Source organism: Calidris pugnax, unplaced genomic scaffold, assembly GCF_001431845.1.
Source record: "Calidris pugnax isolate Ruff unplaced genomic scaffold, ASM143184v1 scaffold111, whole genome shotgun sequence".
Taxonomy (NCBI): Eukaryota; Metazoa; Chordata; class Aves; order Charadriiformes; family Scolopacidae; genus Calidris; species Calidris pugnax.
In genome coordinates this window covers 1,321,174-1,336,938 of record NW_015090872.1, presented here as the reverse complement: position 1 = coordinate 1,336,938, position 15,765 = coordinate 1,321,174, and the positions used below count along the sequence as shown (strand labels likewise).

Sequence of the window (15,765 nt, the reverse complement as noted above, 5' to 3'; positions counted from 1 at the left end):
GGTACCCAGGCGGGTGGTGATGGTACCTAGACAGGAGGTGATGGGTTGGTGAGGGTACCCAGACGAGTGGTGGTGGTACCTATGTAGGAGGTGATGGAATTAAAAGGGTACCCAGGAGGGCAGTGGTGGTACCCAGACAGGTGGTGATGGTACCTAGGCAGGAGGTGATGGGTTGGTGAGGGTACCCCAGGAGGGCAGTGGTGGTACCCAGACAGGTGGTGATGGTACCTAGGCAGGAGGTGATGGGTTGGTGAGGGTACCCCAGGAGGGCAGTGGTGGTACCCAGACAGGTGGTGATGGTACCTAGGCAGGAGGTGATGGGTTGGTGAGGGTACCCCAGGAGGGCAGTGGTGGTACCCAGACAGGTGGTGATGGTACCTAGGCAGGAGGTGATGGGTTGGTGAGGGTACCCCAGGAGGGCAGTGGTGGTACCCAGACAGGTGGTGATGGTACCTAGGCAGGAGGTGATGGGTTGGTGAGGGTACCCCAGAAGGGCAGTGGTGGTACCCAGATGGGTGGTGATGATACCTAGGCAGGAGGTGATGGAATTAAAAGGGTACCCAGGCGGGCAGTGGTGGTACCTACGTAGAAGGTGATGCGTTGATGAGGGTACCCCAGGAGAGCAGTGGTGGTACCCAGACGAGTGGTGATGGTACCTAGCCAGGAGGTGATGGGTTGGTGAGGCTACCCAGATGGGTGGTGATGGTACCTAGGCAGGAGGTGATGGAATTAAAAGGGTACCCAAGAAGGTGGGTGCTCTCTGTAGACTCTCTTTAAGACTCTATACCTGATCTTTGCTTTCATGCCTCCCCTTACCCACCCTGTAGGATGGGGATTTGCTCAGTTGTCTTTTCTCAACCCTTATCCACTGACCCCCAGAGAAACACGCACACCGTTAGTGGTGCTGGTAGCACAGCTGCGGCTGATCTGAGCGCCCTCATTTTTGAACACACTTTCTCTAAGGTGCCTGCAGAGCTGGCTCAGGAAATACCTGATGTCAAGCACCTTTCTGCACTAAAGTTCCTTGTCAGTAGTGCCAAGGGGATTTTTTTTGGTTTTTTGTTTGGTTTTTGGCTAAAATTCCCTGCTATCGTTGCAAGCGTCATCTCAGAGAACCACAAAAACCTCTACCCCTAAGCAGGTACATTGTGCCATGCTTGCAGTGGGTCAGTTAGCACTGTTACATGTCTATGTGGATGATATTAGTTACTTTTCACTTTCTAAAATATACTTTATATTTGAAACTATAGCCACACAAAGTTCTCAATAGATTCAATGTCTGAGAGAGAATAATTTAAAGTAATGAAGGCAGTGCAATTCCCAACAATAGACAGAATAAATCTGTGCAAAGCCTGAGCTTATTCCCATTAAACATAACTGCCAAATGCATTTCAGTCTCTTAGTCTATTTTCTAGCTTTTGTGTTTAACCATAGTCCTCACCCAGCCCTCATTCCTATGGTTCAGCTAAGCCCAGGCAGCTGTGACACATCACTTATAATTGTGTGTATTTACAGATATATAGATACACAGTACTGTAAAGCTGAGCCAATGACCCTTTTTCATGCCCTTTTTAACACAGGAGCTCAACACCCTGGGATTTGAATGTATCCTTGAGGAGATTGATCTTGAAGATATCACTAAGAATCAAATCAACACGATAAAAGCTTGTATCTCTGAGGATCCAGGGGTAAATATATATATATAAGTTTTACCATCATATTTTTATGGAACATATTACACATATATAATTCACACTTCCACAAAATCACCAAGTCTCATTTCTTCTTTAATTTGCAGACTGGAAACTGTTCAGTACTGGAAAGATCTACTTTTGATACGGTAAATTGCAAGTTTCCCTTTCTTTTGCCTGTTGTATGTTGAAAGCGTGTAACAACAGATCCCTGCATTTCCTAATAATTCTGACTTTTGCAGAGTAAATGCCTGCAGGGCATCTACGAGGATCTGAATGCCTACAGGGCAGAGCTGAAGGACTTCAATGATCAAAAGGTGCTGGCAACTATTGATGAAATGATGAAAGTAAGTATTCTGGTTTCCTTCCTTTCCACTATTTCTGTCTCAAACCAGAGTTCTTAATCCAGTTTGCTCCCTTCTGTAGTCAGCGGAATAGTGACCTTACTTTAATCTGGTAATTTTAAAAAATTACCTGTTAATGTTTTCCCTAGAGGGGACTTGATTCTTATGAATTGTGTGTCGCACTTCCTATTTTTTACCTTGCTTATATGGTCAATGCACCAGGACAGGGATGTATGGCTCCTTAGCATCCTCCTTCCTCACTGCTCTGCTCTCACAAGGATTTGGGGTACAGGATTTTCTGCCAGTTCCTCGGAGAACTCAAAAACAGAATAAAAGATAGAGTAAAAGGGAGGTAGCTCCATTTCTCTTCCAAATACTGAAATATAATACACCTGGCACACTGAATATGTCACAGGGTGTACCGAACTTTGAGAAATATTACTAGTGAGTAGAGGGAATAGATGCTAAAAGCTTGATTGTTTGTTTAATAAAAGCTAAGTAGCAAAAAAGTTAATTGCCTTTATATTGACACATCTCACAATAGCTTGGAGATTCTGGCCCTGGGCAGATGAGCTCAATCTAAGGGGTCACGAGATGAAGGTGGTTGTAGGCTTATTGTTTATTCCTAGTCAGAAAGAGCCTTTGTACATGAATGGATAGTTTTATCTCAAGGAAAGTACAGCTGGCTTACTACTAAATATTAATTACTATTATTAATCTAATTAATATGTAATTAAATATTTTACATTTTTCATTTATGAGAATACATTCTAAATTTTAAGTTTTCTCATTTATCGCTCAGGGGGGTGAAAAAGCTAAAGAGGTTTTTATATTAGCCATTTTTCTGGTGATGGTTTGTAACGCCCTTACCTCTTTCCCAGACCCTGAAGTCCACCAGCAGCAGCAGCATCGTGCCACAGCCCTCGGCAGGCGCGGGGCTGAGCTCCTTCAAGGCGCGGATGAGGCTCTGCAGCATCCTTCACGCCTTCCGAATCCGCACCGTCACCATCAACAGGGTGATGAACTACCTGAACTCTCCGGAGAGCTCGCTGTGAGCGTCCAGCCCTCCAGCACTTCGAGTATAAATTCGACCTAAGGATGTTCTGGAGAAAAAAAATAACAGGGTTGATACCCTGGTTTGGGGTTTTTCAGGATTTTAGCGCATAGTATTTCACAGAGTTTCTTATACGTCACGTTTTAGCCAGCTGTTGTCAGCGCCTTTTAAGCTATCATGTTAAGCTTCTGGATTTCTAGAAAATAAGCTACATTCTAGTACCAAAATGTCCTCAAACCACCAAACACTCAGCTCTAATTTGTCTTAACTTTTTTATTTATTCAGCTGTAATTTTCAGAAATTGAAACATATTTATAATAATCAACTTATTTATGATGATATTCCTTATTTATTCTATTTATTGCCTAATAAAGTTAAAGTTTGCATAAAAACTGTGGTGAAGTTTGTTTTTTTTTTCCCCTTCCTTGACATATAACATGAATACTTTTAAAATACTTTGAATAATATTGCTGGCCTGTAAAGGCACAATATAGTAATATTGAGCACTGGTATCACATTTTCAAATCCTGTTCCCTACTTCTTACTTACATCAGACGTGTTCCTGGTGGCTTTTCTCTCAGACCAAGCGCTCGAAGCAACCCATGGGGTTTCAAACTCCTTTACTGAGATTTTCCAGACTGTTACATAGTTTCTTGGGTGAAATCCTGGCCCCACCGAAATCAACAGCTAGATTGTTTGTTTCAGGGAGGTGAGGATTTATGCGGATCTTTGGAGACTGGGAGGGTTGCTGGGTGATTATCATTCTTCGGTGCCGTGATACAACTGTACTGTTTAAATCCCTTCTGTCTGCAAGAATGGGACAAAGCCAAACTAAAGACCACAGAAAAACACTACACTTCTTTTCTAAAAAGGCTTCTTTATTTTGATTTAAAGAACCTGAAGGTTGAAGGCCTTATCATCTCTTTTGACCGTTCGCTATGATATCCAGATACCCTCATTATTACAAATAAGCATCTTATTTCCAGCTTAGATTTACTGATTTCTGGTGCTGCCTTCCAGTGTTTTTTTCCCCTAAAAGCCCCCTTGACAGAAGAGACAGTGAGGTCCTGGGCACCAACACAGCCCTTTTCCTCAGCCACCCTTGGGGATGTACGTAGCAGCGGAGCAGTGATAGTTGGAGATGGTCCACAACATTGCAACCTTGCAACATTTCATCCAATAGCTAAAATCAAATTTTAAAAGATGAAAAATCATATGTAAATAGTGTAAATGTTTCCTTTTTAGTCCTTATTTTTTAAAAAGTATGCATATGCAGAGGAAGATGATCAAAAGAATCCCATGTCTTTAAAAACAAGACAATCTCCTCTATCGGGTCACTGCTCTCTTCAACAAACACCATTATTTCCAAACCTTTTCCAATTCCGTTGTACGTGCACTGCCGAGAGAATAACAGCCTTCGCAGAGATTTTTGCTTCTCCCATTTTTGTTTAAGCACCTAATTCTATTCAAGTTCAAATTAATCAAGTGAAAAAAAAAAGTATAAAAAGTTTATAATATAATACAAAAAAAATTATACAACACAAAAAATTATCTCATAAAAATTGAGACAGACTATACAGAAAAGAGTGAAAAAGAAATTCCCAGGGAAAATTCAAAGCTGCCTGGAGTTAATAGTGGTACTCCCATGAAACCAGTCTTTGGGTTTCTAGAAAAGAGAACTACAGCTTAACAAGGACTGAATGTACATGAGTATATACAGTAATTATTTACATATACAGTGATTACGCAAAGAAATTTATCTGCAAGTTAAGGATTATTCTTCCCTGATCTTGGGCATCTGTAAGAAATACAATGTACCTCATGATTTTGGCAGTTCAATTTTCTTTTTTTTTTAAGGGGACGAAAGTTTCTGCATAACTTTTCTCCCTGTCTTTCCCTGATGTAAATAAAAAGGTTTCCAGATAATGATCATGTACCTGAACAAGGTAATTTTTTTTTTTTTTTTCATTGTTCATGTCTTTTAGGACTGGCTCAGATGAGACAAAGCTGGGTGGCAGTGCTGGCTTTCCCCTGCCATGATGCCGGGATCCACGGCGTAAGGAATTGCTCCTGAAAGCCTTATGGATGCTTATAGCTGCGCCAAATTTCATTCACATTTCTTGTGAAGATCCTGCCTACACAGTTCACTGAGGGGAGGTGCTTTCCACCCTCCTTCCCGAAACTCAGCGAGAAGTCTGGGGAAGCAGCCGGAGAAGCTTCGGTCCCACCACGCTCCTTCTAGCTCCACCTTCACCCGCTCAGCATTGCTCCAAGAAACCTGAGGGAAGGAACACGCACAAACACACATGGATCACCTCATCTCAACAAGTTATTGCAATATTCACCTTGAATAATAAATGTATTAAACACCCATGACACAGCAGGAGGCAATGGCACAGATGGGTTTGTGAGGGTCAGATAAGCAAGGGAGCAGGAGCAGCTGGGTGGCTTTTTAAGGAGAATTAAGAAAGAACAAAGTTTTGCCTGTTCCAGGAAATATAAAAAAAAAAGTATTTAGTTTTTGACAAAGGCTCGCCTTGGCTGGCTGAGCTCTCAGGCTACTGAACAACTTTGGTTGGCATAAGGTGAACCCAACATAAGGATACCCCAGAAATCAGTGGGAGCACCCGTGGGCAGGAAGGAAATACATAGAGGGGTCTGCAGGACCAAACCGCTAAGTCATCCGTCAGGGGAAGGTGTTAATTAACCGTTCCTAAAATACATAAGAGTAAAGACCCAAATATGTCTTCTTCGGACTCCCTGATACAACCAAGGATTGGTTTGGGTATCCACCACTGACTGGTTTGGCCATGGCAGCCGGCTCACGCACCCGGCACTCCCAACACAGTCAGTGCAAAAAAATTACTCATTTTAGATCACTTTCTGAAGGGAAGTATGAAAATGCCACATGAAAGAAAGTCGTTATTAAGATGAGAAGGCAGACAATTTTGACCTACGCAGTAAAACGTGTACTAGGTATTTGGTAAACTCTCTGATGTGAGTTCTTAAAATACATCTGAAACACACTGATGTAATTAAATAAATATAACGGGAAGGGGATACCTTGTAGAGCTTGCAGCACCTCATAGGGTGCTTTTTCCTGGAGACTTCTGTACAAGGCTTCTGCAGTTCCATTGGTTTTTTCTCTGTCTCTCCACTTGCTTAACAGCAGAAATTTTTGCATATTAACTTCTTCCTCCGTTGCCTGGATCTGCTCAATGTCCTTCATTTCCATCTGAAGACACTCAATAGCAATTTCTCTCCACTGCCGACCAAACAGCTTTGCGACCACCATCAGCTGTTGATCAGTTAAGTTTTTCGTTCCAATTCCATCTGAAAATAAATCGAACAAAAAATCAGATTTAAAATTGCTCTCGTCATTAAAGTGACACTATTAGTTTTGCGGGTGGCCAAGGACATACAATGAAGGTGATATTATTCAGACCATCCAGCAAGGTGAGAGCCAAGTGCTGGAGAAAAGTACCTGGAGGACTTAGAAGCCTGCCCCTGAAGATGACATCTGATTGCATGCTGGCTGCTGTAAAGGGTTTTTTTCCCCATTCATAAGCAGCTATTTATCCAGCTGAAGAACTTCCTTGGTACATTAAGTTACCAAACACCCAGAGATTTTAAGATGTATAATGTTAAGGCCGGACTAAGCACTCATTAGTTCAGATGTCTATTGTTCCTGAAACCTACAGCTGCCCCAGGAAAGTGATGTTTGGATTTCCTTTAATTACAATGGCTCAGAAGCCTCAGCCCCTGCTGTTACACAGACTGAGCCGCTTTCCTTCTCCATGTCACCAAGTACACACAAAACTGAGGTTTTGAAAGATGGAAGCTCTCCCTCTGGTGGCTACACGGTTACTTTTGCTGATTTTTTTTCCATTATTTATTGAACTAACATTATTTCTTCTGTATTTTTTCCAAGTAACTATTAGTAAACAAGTAGGTTTTGGGTGGGAGCTCCCAGCCACCAAGCATTTCCAACCACCGGGACCATCCCATGTCAACAAGAAATCAGAGCTGATTTTTTTTTCAGAAAAACTCAGCCTGTTACGGCTCAGCAGATACCCCAAATATACAGTCTAAGACATGTAGTGGAAACTTCTTTCAAAACCAGCCACTACTGGCCAGTCTTAGAAGACAAAACCATTTTATCTGACCCTTATAAATCAAATTTCCTGGCTGCTTCTTCCCCTTTATTTACCAAACGAATGAAAGTGTACCAAAACATACGAATGCAGGTACAAATCCCCTATCTACAAAAGCAGCACTTTCCCCTCCTATATCCCCGTGCCCTTTCAGAAAGTGAGCTCTGGTTCAATTCACAGGACACAAAAAAACAACCACCACAAAACAACTCCAACCCGTTATTTTAAATGACACAGAAATGCTCTACCTGCAGTACTGCCGGTCTTTTGCTTTTTGCTACAGAGCTCATCTTCTTCCAAAATACTGAGTGCTGTTTTCCGTTTTTTGACACCTAAGGTGCAAGCGAGAGGTGACGTTACTTCTCGCACACCACTTGACCTCCAACAGCAAGCGAGGTACACAGAAAATCACTTCACTTCAAATGGACTTACCCACTGCACTTCTTTTCTGCTCATTTTTGTTCTGATCATAATGGATCCAGTCACCTGGTAAACAGTTTTCAGAGGAAACAAAAGGTGAGGTATGAATTCCCATTGCTATGCCCTCCAACCAACAATTCTCAGGCACAAAACCAAGCTGCTGGGTGGGTTCCAGCTATTGAGCTAAGATCTTATATAATGAGATGATTTTTCCCCTTTTATCCAACGTGCTGCAGCACGCCATCTATAATATGCAAGAATTATTCCCAGGAAGTAAAACTAGAGCAGAGCATCCTCCTGCACAGCCCGCAGCCCTGATGCTGCAGGTCACTGCAACATCCACTATAGGACCTCCCGGAGCTCTTCTCTTTGTGTTTTCTCACCTCCAGCTCCAAACCTCACCATTTTAACAGCAGGAATTTCAGCGTATCCAATGGCTGAATTAAATTCCCCCTCCTGCATCTTTTCAGCAGGAACAAACCAGTGGTGGAATAACAAAGACTCACTCTCTCGTAGTTTTGCTTTCCATACGGTCGCATCAGACTCCAGCTCAACCAAAGACAAGGTGAAGTCATCGGGTTTCTCCAAATAGACTTCAATGTAACTTTTTAGTTTCAAGAGAGATCCATCAACAAATTCAATTTCCTGTGCAATGTAAATATGTTAAAAATAAATATTTATCCGAAACATAAATTAAAGAGGAGTTATTTGGCTGTTGGCACAGATCTGAGCCCAACTCCAATCTCCCCAGAGTTTTGCTGTTGACTTTAGCATCAGGATTTCATCCCAAAACTTTTGGGCTCTAAGAGACAAATGCTTTCTGAGGCAATGGCAAAAGAATGTGAAAAACGCCCTTAATACTAGTGCAGGAAAAATCATTCTGTGCCACGTTTCTAACGAAGCTGCAATGCACGACATGAGGGCTGTGTAAGGGACTTACCTCTGGAGTTATTTCAGCTTCTGGCTCACAAACTAATCTATACCTCTTTCCTTTCTGTAGTAGTTTTTGGCATACAGGGGGCTTGTCAATTTTAATGAATTTCTTATTTGAATGTTTTACGGCTCTTGAGATATCCTAAAATTTAAAAATATGATTTAAAGGTTACTCGCTTCAGTAAAGTAATTAACATTTAAAACCTGTGCTAAGGTGGTTCCTTGGGCTTTGCTCTGTCCCCAGCTCTATGAAGTGTCTGCGACCTGTTCTGCAGAGCAAACTTTACAGAAAGCCATGCCCTAAACACCATCCTCAAAAAACATCCAATAAACTTCTTCAGCTATTGTGCTCCATGGGTTAAATTAGATAGAAGAGGTCTGCAACCCCAATGAAAGGAAGGTTATTCACTGCTGTCCTTAGTGTTTGCCTATGGATAGTAGTAGAGAATGGGTGATAGGACAAGAAGCCCTTTCAGGTATAAATCCTGAGCTCTGTGGATTTTGGTGGCAAACGAGTTCCTGATGTATTTCTTTCCTCAGCGAGAAGAGTCAGCACATGGGCTGGTACAACTGCTTAAATATCATATCCTAACTTGGCAGACCTTTTTTGTATAGTATGGAAGTCTCATTATATATACATATAACATAAATATATATATATATTAGGACAAGAAGCCCTTTCAGGTATAAATCCTGAGCTCTGTGGATTTTGGTGGCAAACGAGTTCCTGATGTATTTCTTTTCTCTGTGAGAAGAGTCAGCACATGGGCTGGCACAACTGCTTAAGTATCACATCCTAACTTGGCAGACCTTTTTTGTATGGTATGAAAGTCTCATTATGTATACATATAACATAAATATATATATATGTATCTCCAGAGCTTTGCATGCAAACACCGGACCAAGAGAAGAGCATCTTTTCACTGTACCCTATCCTGAAGATAACAACACCTCCATAACCAGCCCCGCCAGTGTTTCTACATCATGCCACCCTGCACCCCCCCAACGTGAGCCTATCCTGAAGATAACAACACCTCCATAACCAGCCCCACCAGTGTTTCTACGTCATGCCACCCTGCACCCCCCCGACATGAGCCATACAGAATCACAGAATCACAGAATCTTCATGGTTGGAAGGGACCTTTGAGATTATCGAGTCCAACCATACACAAAAAAACCACAACGAAAACCCAACCCAACAATCTCAGGCACTACCTTTATAAAGGAGTCATTGTTCGTAGCCACGTAGACCCGGAAGGATAAGGAGGGATGTTGGTCGACGACTTTGTAGAGGATGACGGCGCCGTGGTACTGCACCGGCTCCTGGCTCTGGATGAGCGGTCCCACCGGCGAGAGGGAGCTCACCAGCCACTTCACGTGGGAGGCCGAGTAGTCGGCGGAGGGCTCGATGGCTGCGCCCTCCCCTTTGATGTGCAGAACCTTGAAGGCCATGTCAGCGCCATGATCTGCAGGGACACGGGGACATCTCAGCGCCTCCTGCCCCAGGGAGCCCGGAGGGCTCGATGGCTGCGCCCTCCCCTTTGATGTGCAGAACCTTGAAGGCCATGTCAGCGCCATGATCTGCAGGGACACGGGGACATCTCAGCGCCTCCTGCACCAGCGAAAACCCAACCCAACAATCTCAGGCACTACCTTTATAAAGGAGTCATTGTTCGTAGCCACGTAGACCCGGAAGGATAAGGAGGGATGTTGGTCAACGACTTTGTAGAGGATGACGGCGCCGTGGTACTGCACCGGCTCCTGGCTCTGGATGAGCGGTCCCACCGGCGAGAGGGAGCTCACCAGCCACTTCACGTGGGAGGCCGAGTAGTCGGCGGAGGGCTCGATGGCTGCGCCCTCCCCTTTGATGTGCAGAACCTTGAAGGCCATGTCAGCGCCATGATCTGCAGCCACACGGGGACATCTCAGCGCCTCCTGCCCCAGGGAGCCGGTGGCACCCCGTGCCCGCTGGGCCAGTGGCCGGCACTCACCACCGAGGCAGAGGGAGTGGGGAAACTGGATGGAGGTGAGGGCGCGGGACGAGTCGCAGTGCACATCGAAAAGGGGGCCGCCCACGATCCACGGCTTTTCCACAAGGTTGGCGTATTTGCTCCAGGATAAGAGGGAATATGTGATTTTGACGGCCTCCGTGACCTCAAAAATCAAGCCCGTCAGGCTGCACTGGTAAGTCCCCTCTGCGTCCAGCTGCACCCTGCCGTGGGAAGAGAGACCCGGTTAGCTTCATTTCCACTGCCTAATAAATACTATAAAAGTGTGGTTTGCAAGGGATAACGGAGAAACTCCCTTCCCAACTTTATCTGGGATAGCACTTTATCTGAATAGCACAGAAGCCACAACAATTTTTTTTTACTCCGGTTCTCTATGTTCAAACCGTCAGCAGAGTGTTAAAAACTGGCTGGGAGGACCCAGCCAGCGCACGCAAAATAGCTGTAATGAACGTTTTTGCATAACATTTCCTGCAAACGAAGCAGCTGCTTCTCCACGAAGGGCTCAGCCCAGCTCCCATCGACATCGGAGCCAACATCCTACGCTGACAACACCCACATCACGCACGGACAACACCGACATCACACGCTCCTGAGGACTTCCAAGCCAGAGAGAGGGAACACAAGAACTGGCGCCCAACAAAAAATGCAAGGTCGGTGCAAACGGGGAGGATGAGAGTTCCTGTGAAGCGGGAAAGACACCTCCAGAATCAAAAAGCACATAAAAATGTGCCTGATGTTAATTAGCGCAGCAAGACGGGGCAGGCAGGAAGCCGTCTTAAGAGCCTTCTTGAACCAGGATTGGGAGGCAGCATGGGAAGCTGCTCTAAATTGTTTATTTTGAAGGATTTGGGGGCATCCGTTATAACTCCAAATGTATTTGTGCAGCAAATTAGTCTTTTTCCCACTCAAATTGAAGAAAGAAGTAACTTGATGAGAACAATATAAATGTATACCCATTCTATTAAAAAAAGACATACACATGTTGTCCTCCAGCAAGTCTCCTGGGGGTCACCTGCTCCTTCTGGTCCTATATAGATAAAAGAAAAATACATCTTTAAAAGAGTGATGAGAGCACAGAATTATAATTTGTAGATGATTATCTCATGCAAAATATGTGGAGTTTGGGTTTTTTTTTTTATAAACATACATTTATGTTTTTGCAGTGCTCACAGGGTGGCAGACAGTTCACTCCTAGTGAGAAAAGAGGAAGATCAGCTCATTAAAAGCGAAGTAATTAAGCACTCAGAAAAAAAAATAAAAATCCCAACCCTCAAGAGATCTGTTACTACCTGACTCATTGCAGTGCGGTAGCGGTTCCTTCTCCTCCTGTTCTTCATCTACAAAAAAAAGAAGTTTGCAGCAAATACCTCAGCCTCCAGCTGGTTTCTGCTCCCATATTCAGCAAGGGCAACCCACTAGTTTAATTTGTTTACATTAGAATATACCTAAGGAGAATATTCCTAAGACTAAGTCCTTGCACACACGCTTGCACACCTGCGTGCGCAGGCTTTGCGTGGGGATGAAGCTGAACATCAGGACACCACATTTTGTCTTATCTCATTAGTTGCCCAAACTACTGGAAATTTTCACAGGGGTTAAAAAAAGATACATCCCCGGGATGAGATTTATTGTGCCAAGGACAAAGTTCAACCAGCAGGCACGGAAACTGGCAACGGCACTTTCCAGTGAGCGGGTAAGCACACTCGAGCGGCGTATTTGTCCCTAAAATGACTTAAAGGTGCCTGAATCCTCCTTACCAAACCCAACACTGCAGAAAGTTAGAAGAGCTGATGTAACGGGCAAAAGCATAGCCCGAAGGGTGGATTTTGGACAAGCCATGCGACAGAGCTGTTGTGACAAGGTACTGCTGCGCTGCTCGCTCCCGCTCCTCATCCCACAACCCCCCCTCCCTGCCAGCAGGGACTCCATCCACACTGTCCCAAAGTCACCCTGGGACGTCACCACCCCGCCGGGCAGGCAGATGTGGGAGAAGGCAGAAAACGACCCGCCTGGAAAGCATCAGGCAAACACCCGCCAGCGCCTTGGCCCCCTGCCCGCAGCCACGCTATTTCGGTCCCTGGGCTGCAGTGACCCACGGGGGCTCCCTTGGCAAACAGAAGGATGGCACACGCACCCCTTCCTCCCCGGGTGTGCTCTCTAGCAAGGGGTTTTATGGAAAGACACGGAGGTGACGGCTGGGCCAGCACTAAAGCACCCTCTGGCCACCATGTCTCCCTCCCCTCCTGCATCACTGACCAGGGCTGGCTTCCTCGTGCCTTCAGAGGGGGATATAAGGACCAAAATAAAAGCACACTCACCCGACCTCCTTCCATCCGACTCCTCCGCGTCTGATGAGGAAAAGCTTTGTAATTATTAAACTAAAGGCCATCAATCTCCCATGAAACCAGAATAAACTGCTGGTGGTGTAACCCATGTAAGCGCAAACCCGCAGGCTTTTCATCAACAGCGAACGCTTCCTCTAATTCTTTTCCTGTCCATCCTGTTTTGCCACTTTTGCTGCCAACTTTTAAGCAGATTTATAGCCCCTTGGTGTTTGGACAACTACTGTGGTGTAAAAACATCTGCCTGTATTGTGTCTGCGAGGCTAAAGCAACATTAGCTGCAGCTCCTCTATTATTGCTCTGCTCAAAACTGAGCGGCCGGGAAATCATTTGCTCACAAAAAAAATACCATTCTGCTTTTCAGCATGCAATCACTGAATTAACAGTCTCATACAATAACCCCGCCACTATTCCCATGAAAAGCAGCTGGGTGAAACTGAATGTATATTTTTCCAAAGGGAGAAAATACACAAAGCGTAAGGCGATGCTCACCTGACTCCTCCTCCGAGCTACTGTCGGAGCTGTTCTCAGAACTGCCCTCTCCTGAACAAAACGACATCCCATCAGTGACAGGCAGAATAAAATAAAACAATACCACGGGTAAGTAAAAGGATACATCTAGAAGTTTAAATACATCAGGAAGTTAGATAACATAACACAGTGGAAAAAATATTGAGGCAGAGAGGAGCATCAGAGCATCAAACACCAGCACCAGAGGAGACTTAGAGGTCACCCTTCTGAAGTGTACGTGTGATGTTCAAGATGCTTAATTTTAATGTTTCATCCAACCTGGGACTATTCAAGAGCTTCATCCGTGGCATGTCCCAGACCACCCAGTTAAATTATGGTTTTCTGTGACACGCACATGAGATGGGTGAAGCATCAGTGGGAGCCGGTGTGTCCCACCAGTGATGGGACTCATGGGGATGCACCAAAGGCAGCTTTAATAAATTATTCTGTCGAATGCAAGTTAAAAAGAAACCAGCATTGCAAAGCAAGTGACTTAAGGAGTTGCAGCTGTGTCTACACTGTGGTTTTTATCACGGTGTGGGGAAACGGGGGGTGCAAGGCCGACCACACCATCCCACGTGTGGGGAAGGCCATCAGCCACTGGTCTGCTCACCCACTGGGTGCTCCTCGGCCGAGCCCTCTCCCTCCGCACTGCTGGCCACCACTTCTGCAAAAGAAAAGCAGGCAGGGGATATGAGCTTGAAAGAAATTTAACTCTTCTTGGTGTTTTTGTACTATGCAGGTCAGAAGAAGGGAATAAATAGCGAAGGAATAAGAATTTTAAAACTCAGTATGAAAAAAATCAAAACTCTTACCCATCAAACTAGGGCATTTCACCGCATTTTTTAAAGTCAGCAGTTATTAAACTGACATTTTAAATTGGAATAAAAAAGATTCAGATTAGATATCAGGAAGAAATTTTTTACTATGAGGGTGGTGAGACACTGGCCCAGGTTGCCCAGGGAAGTTGTGGATGCGCATCCCTGGAGGGGTTCAAGGCCAGGCTGGATGGGGTTTTGAGCAACCTGCTCTGGTGGGAGGTGTCCCTGCCCATGGCAGGGGGTTGGAACTCGATGATCTTTGAGGTCCCTTCCAACCCTAACCATTCTATGATTCTATGATTTCCATTCCAAAGGATGGGTATTTTTCGGAACAAACCCATTTGACACGCTGTATTTCATAAAATTACCATACCTTTTTCATCTGAAGAGAGGGACTCGGCTCCACTGGAAGAGAAAACAGGAAATAGATGAGCAGACTGGTCAGAGCTTTGCTGCACCTCCACACCTCCCTGCTGCTGGCATCGCTCCTGGGCTTTGGCCAGGGAATCGGGGGCTATAAGGTTACTTAGGATGGGAGGTTGGTGATTAAAAATTAATTTTCTCTAACTTCACCCACGGCCCTAGCTCTCGCCCTGGCCGTGCCAGGGATGCCTGGTTCTTCTGCGCATGTTTCCCACCGGCACGAGCCCTCGGCCCCTTTTGCCAAGTGCCCGTTGGTTTTGGTAGGAATCCAACCAATCTTCTTCGCCGAGGCATGAAGCTCAGATAAACACAGCGGCTCAGACGTGGCAGACAACTCCAAAAGACCCCCCACCACCCATCTGTGGTAAATCCAGACCAACCTTCCAGTCTCCATTCGCTCTCAGAAAGGGGGAAGTGTGCTAGTTTTATCATTTACGCTTAAAGATCAGGTCTGGAAACCTTTGTGTGGAGCTCCACAACATCCTCCCTGTGGCCCCACTGAATAACCACCATAAAAGCTGCTGCCCTGGGCACACTTGCCATAAACCAGCAGGTGACATCCAGCTCTCCTTTGCTTTGGTGGCACGAGCAACTATTGCAGCCCCCTCCACCCTTGCCCACAGCCAGCTGGAAGAGCAGGCATATGCCACGCGGGCAGGGAAAGAGCAAATATTCCCCCACTCTTTGGAGGCAGGTGGGGAATTTCAGTGCCACCCTGGCCACGCCAAGGGATGCTGGCGATGACGAAGCCAAGCAGTGGCAGTGACAGGTCAGCAGCTCAGCAGCTCAGCAGCTCAGCAGCTCAGCTGGGGAGGCTGATTTTGGTGTTCCCAGGCTGCCACCGTACACCCACAGCCTGTCCAGCAGCAGAAGGGTGCCACCAGGGTGGGTGGGCATCACCACGGGGGCCAGAGCCTCAGCTGCTGCCACATTGGAATGGCTCAAAAACAAAATATATAATAATAATATAAAAAGGTGGTAATGACAGAGGCAGGAAAATAAACCCCCTAACATATGGCTGAGGCACTAGGTGAAGCACTACAAGCAAGGGGGGGTCCTGGGCA

The 15,765-nt window shown here is 45.3% G+C and overlaps 1 protein-coding gene across 1 annotated transcript; it reads right to left on the bottom strand.

The window, feature by feature from the left end:
• Nucleotides 1-3,946: 3,946 nt before the first annotated feature.
• LOC106890148 lies at nucleotides 3,947-15,095 on the bottom strand. The gene is made up of 16 exons (XM_014945765.1): nucleotides 14,917-15,095; nucleotides 14,652-14,683; nucleotides 14,071-14,124; nucleotides 13,440-13,490; nucleotides 12,924-12,953; nucleotides 11,895-11,942; nucleotides 11,753-11,796; nucleotides 11,583-11,632; nucleotides 10,588-10,808; nucleotides 10,250-10,500; nucleotides 8,604-8,738; nucleotides 8,170-8,308; nucleotides 7,676-7,729; nucleotides 7,492-7,575; nucleotides 6,153-6,422; nucleotides 3,947-5,367 (listed from the first exon to the last, which is right to left on the bottom strand). The coding sequence occupies exons 1-16, from the start codon at nucleotides 15,093-15,095 to the stop codon at nucleotides 5,348-5,350; spliced, it is 1,662 nt and encodes a 553-aa protein (XP_014801251.1). The 3' UTR covers nucleotides 3,947-5,347.
• Between the last annotated feature and the right edge of the window lie 670 nt (nucleotides 15,096-15,765).

Excerpts from the sequence above, each read along its gene's own strand:
- LOC106890148 (XM_014945765.1), bottom strand. The coding sequence starts at position 15,095 with ATGGAGACTGGAAGGTTGGTCTGGATTTACCACAGATGGGTGGTGGGG. Across the intron at positions 11,943-12,923 it reads GTCGGATGGAAGGAGGTCGG|ATGAAGAACAGGAGGAGAAG; the intron begins GTGAGTGTGCTT and ends TTTTTTTTGTAG. Across the intron at positions 10,501-10,587 it reads CCACTCCCTCTGCCTCGGTG|ATCATGGCGCTGACATGGCC; the intron begins GTGAGTGCCGGC and ends GTGTGGCTGCAG.